This window comes from Pterocles gutturalis, unplaced genomic scaffold, assembly GCF_000699245.1.
Source record: "Pterocles gutturalis isolate BGI_N339 unplaced genomic scaffold, ASM69924v1 scaffold38200, whole genome shotgun sequence".
Lineage (NCBI taxonomy): Eukaryota > Metazoa > Chordata > Aves > Pterocliformes > Pteroclidae > Pterocles > Pterocles gutturalis.
The window spans coordinates 1-2,683 of record NW_010139546.1 but is presented as its reverse complement, the minus strand read 5'-3'; the positions used below and the strand labels follow the sequence as shown (position 1 = coordinate 2,683).

Sequence of the window (2,683 nt, the reverse complement as noted above, 5' to 3'; positions counted from 1 at the left end):
AGCCGCCCCCTGCCCGCCCCAGGCACCCTCTGACCTGAGCAGGCTGTTGATGCTGCTGGTGCCCCGGTCCACGCTGCGCAGGACCTCTCCGGTGCGACGGCCCAGGTGCCAGCGCAGGGACAGCCCGTGCAGGTGGGCGAAGAGCTGCACCTGCACCTGCCGGTTGGTGAACTGCTGCACCCAGACCCACAGGAAGGTGCGCAGGTTGCTCACAAAGCCAGTGGAGCCTGCAGGACACCAAGGGACTGTCAGCAGGGACACGAGGGTGTGTATCTAGCTCAGAAAGCCCAGCTGAGAAAGCAGGATATGGGAGGGGGCCCCCCTGCTGTCCCCAACTCGGGACCAGCCCTGGTTGCTGCTCCCAAGAGAGAGCAGCATCGCTGGGGGCAGAAGGACATCCCTTGTCACCCCAGCCCTGGCACAATGCACTCCACGCTGTCTCTCCCCAGCACCCTGTCCTTCCTGGCGTCCTTACCAGCACCTCCACCCTGCAGGAACTTCAGCCCCACGTAGATGCAGACAGTCCAGGCCAGGACGTGCCAGGGAGCACCCTCCGTCAGCTCATTCACTGGGGAGAGGGTGGAAGGGGTCAAGGTGGAGGGACACTGCTGGGTGCCCCATGCGAACCAGCCCCAGCACCCAGCGCTGGCCCCTGGCCCCAGAATCTGGCTCCTGCCAGGTCCCTGCACCCTCCCAGGTCACTTGTGACATCCCCCAGCAGTCGGTGAGGCCGTGGGCAGCCCCATGCACTGAGTTCCTGGCACCTCACCGATGTTCTTGTAGTAGATGGGGACGAAGACGTTGATGGCTCTCTCCAGCCCCATGAGCGCCATGCAGAACAGCACCAGCCCCTGCAGCAGGTGGTTGCCCCGGGGCCACATGTATGGCACCAGCAGCCGGAGCTTCCTCCGGAAATCCTTCCAGGTGGAAGTGGTCCGGCCAGTGTTGGGCAGGAGTGGCTGGGGACGAGCAGAGAGAGGGGTCACTGCACCAGCACCCCAGCCTGGCTGGCAACAGCCCTGGGAAACACTTCACCAAGAAAACAATCCCCATCCTCCCAGGGCCCCCGCTCCATCCTCCCAGCAAAGCCGCATCCTGCTGACAGAGGTCAGGGAGTTCGGGCAGCCCTAAACCTCGCTCCTCCCCATCTCCTGAAGATGCTGATCCCAGGGCAGCTGCATTCCCATTTTGTCCTCAGCTCCCCCCGAGCTGCATCCCCAAACAGCCCCAGCCCCAGGACTCGCCTGGCTGTTCTCCACGTCCCGCTCCTCCTCGTTGACCAGCAGCATGTAGGGCTTGTGGGGCAGCCCCGGGGCCCTCATGCCCAGGATGAAGAGCATGAACGTGCAGACGTAACGCAACACCCAGAAGCTGAACTGCACCTGGACGGAAAGTGTGGGGTCAGCGCCACAACCGGCCTTTGGCACAGCCCAAGACAGGCGTGAGCTGAGAAGTGCAATGAGTGGACCATGACGATGGGGTGCAGTGTAGCCAGGGCAGAGGGGACACCCCACGCAGCTCATCAGGACACCCTGGCTGAGCACAGCACCCCAGGCAACACCCAGACCCCTTCCTTCCTCCCTGCCACGTCTGGGTCTGTGCCCTCTGGCTTAGGGTGCCCCTACGCTGGGGGGGAGCTGAGGAGTAAAGGGCTGTGGGGATCAGGCAGACACCCCCCACCTCTGCACCTGGGCCTGATGGGAGCCAAGCCAGATGGGGACACAGAGAGATGTGCGATAGCTGGGCTCGGGGCTGAGACGTGGCAGACGTGTGGGTGCAATCCAGGAGCGTGCACACCCTGGGCACGGCAGCGCACTGCACTCACACCCCTCCCCAGCACTGCGATGCTGCAGCCCCCCAGCAAAGGGCCCTGTCCCCCTCCCCTGCCCACGTCCACCAGCTCACCTTTTGGTTGGTGTCCTCCAGCGCCCACCACCACAGCGGGCTCCTCCAGCACACGAGGGTCAGGTTCTCAGCAGCGAAGGCCAGGGCCCAGAAGAGGAGAAGGACGGTGCCGTGGCCCCGCGTCCTGTCGTGCGCCAGCACCTGCGTGTGCTCCAGCTGCAGGAGGGCAATGGCGCAGCCCCAGCTGAGGGCCCAGAGGCAGGCGTGCAGCAACATGTACCCGTACAGCTGTCCTGGGCCCCCCCCTTGCCAGAGCAGCCCACCAAAGGGCTGCAGGGCCAGGAGTAGGGACAGCAGGACCTGGCCACGGTAGAGGTGGGAGCGGGGGATGTACTTGGGCTCCATGGCACGGCCAAAGCGGGCATAGCAGGCATACTGCAGGGCGCCCAGCAGCAGGCAGACGCTCAGGAGCACGACCGGCACCAGTGTGAAGAAGAAGCAGGGCTGGAAGCCCTGCTGGACCCAGGCCTGGGCGATGGAGCTGTTGCCCTCACAGTAGCCCCCCAGCACCGCCATCCTGACAGGTCACCGGCTGCGGAAAGAAGAGGGGCTGGGGCAAAGTCTCGGGAGTGGCTGTTGGGTACAGCTGCAACAAGGGACGGACCCATGGCGGGATGGCACAGCCAAGCAGAGGGGGGGACTCATGGGACAGGGGCAAGCACCGCTGGACAAGGACACACGGGATGTGCTGCACGCAACACACACACAGCCTTGCATGCAACCAGGGCCAGCTTTGCAGGGGGGTGGACATGAGAACCACACCGGGATCCGCCTGTGG

The 2,683-nt window shown here is 64.9% G+C and overlaps 1 protein-coding gene across 1 annotated transcript in view; it reads right to left on the bottom strand.

Moving 5' to 3' along the window:
- The window catches only part of ABCB6 (ATP-binding cassette, sub-family B (MDR/TAP), member 6 (Langereis blood group)), a 6,042-nt gene extending 3,604 nt beyond the window's left edge, over positions 1 to 2,438 (bottom strand). The window contains 5 exon segments of the mRNA XM_010083368.1: positions 35 to 227; positions 476 to 568; positions 770 to 959; positions 1,245 to 1,382; positions 1,906 to 2,438. Of these exon segments, the coding sequence (XP_010081670.1) occupies positions 35 to 227; positions 476 to 568; positions 770 to 959; positions 1,245 to 1,382; positions 1,906 to 2,421 (1,130 nt within the window). The 5' untranslated portion in view covers positions 2,422 to 2,438.
- Positions 2,439 to 2,683: the final 245 nt, after the last annotated feature.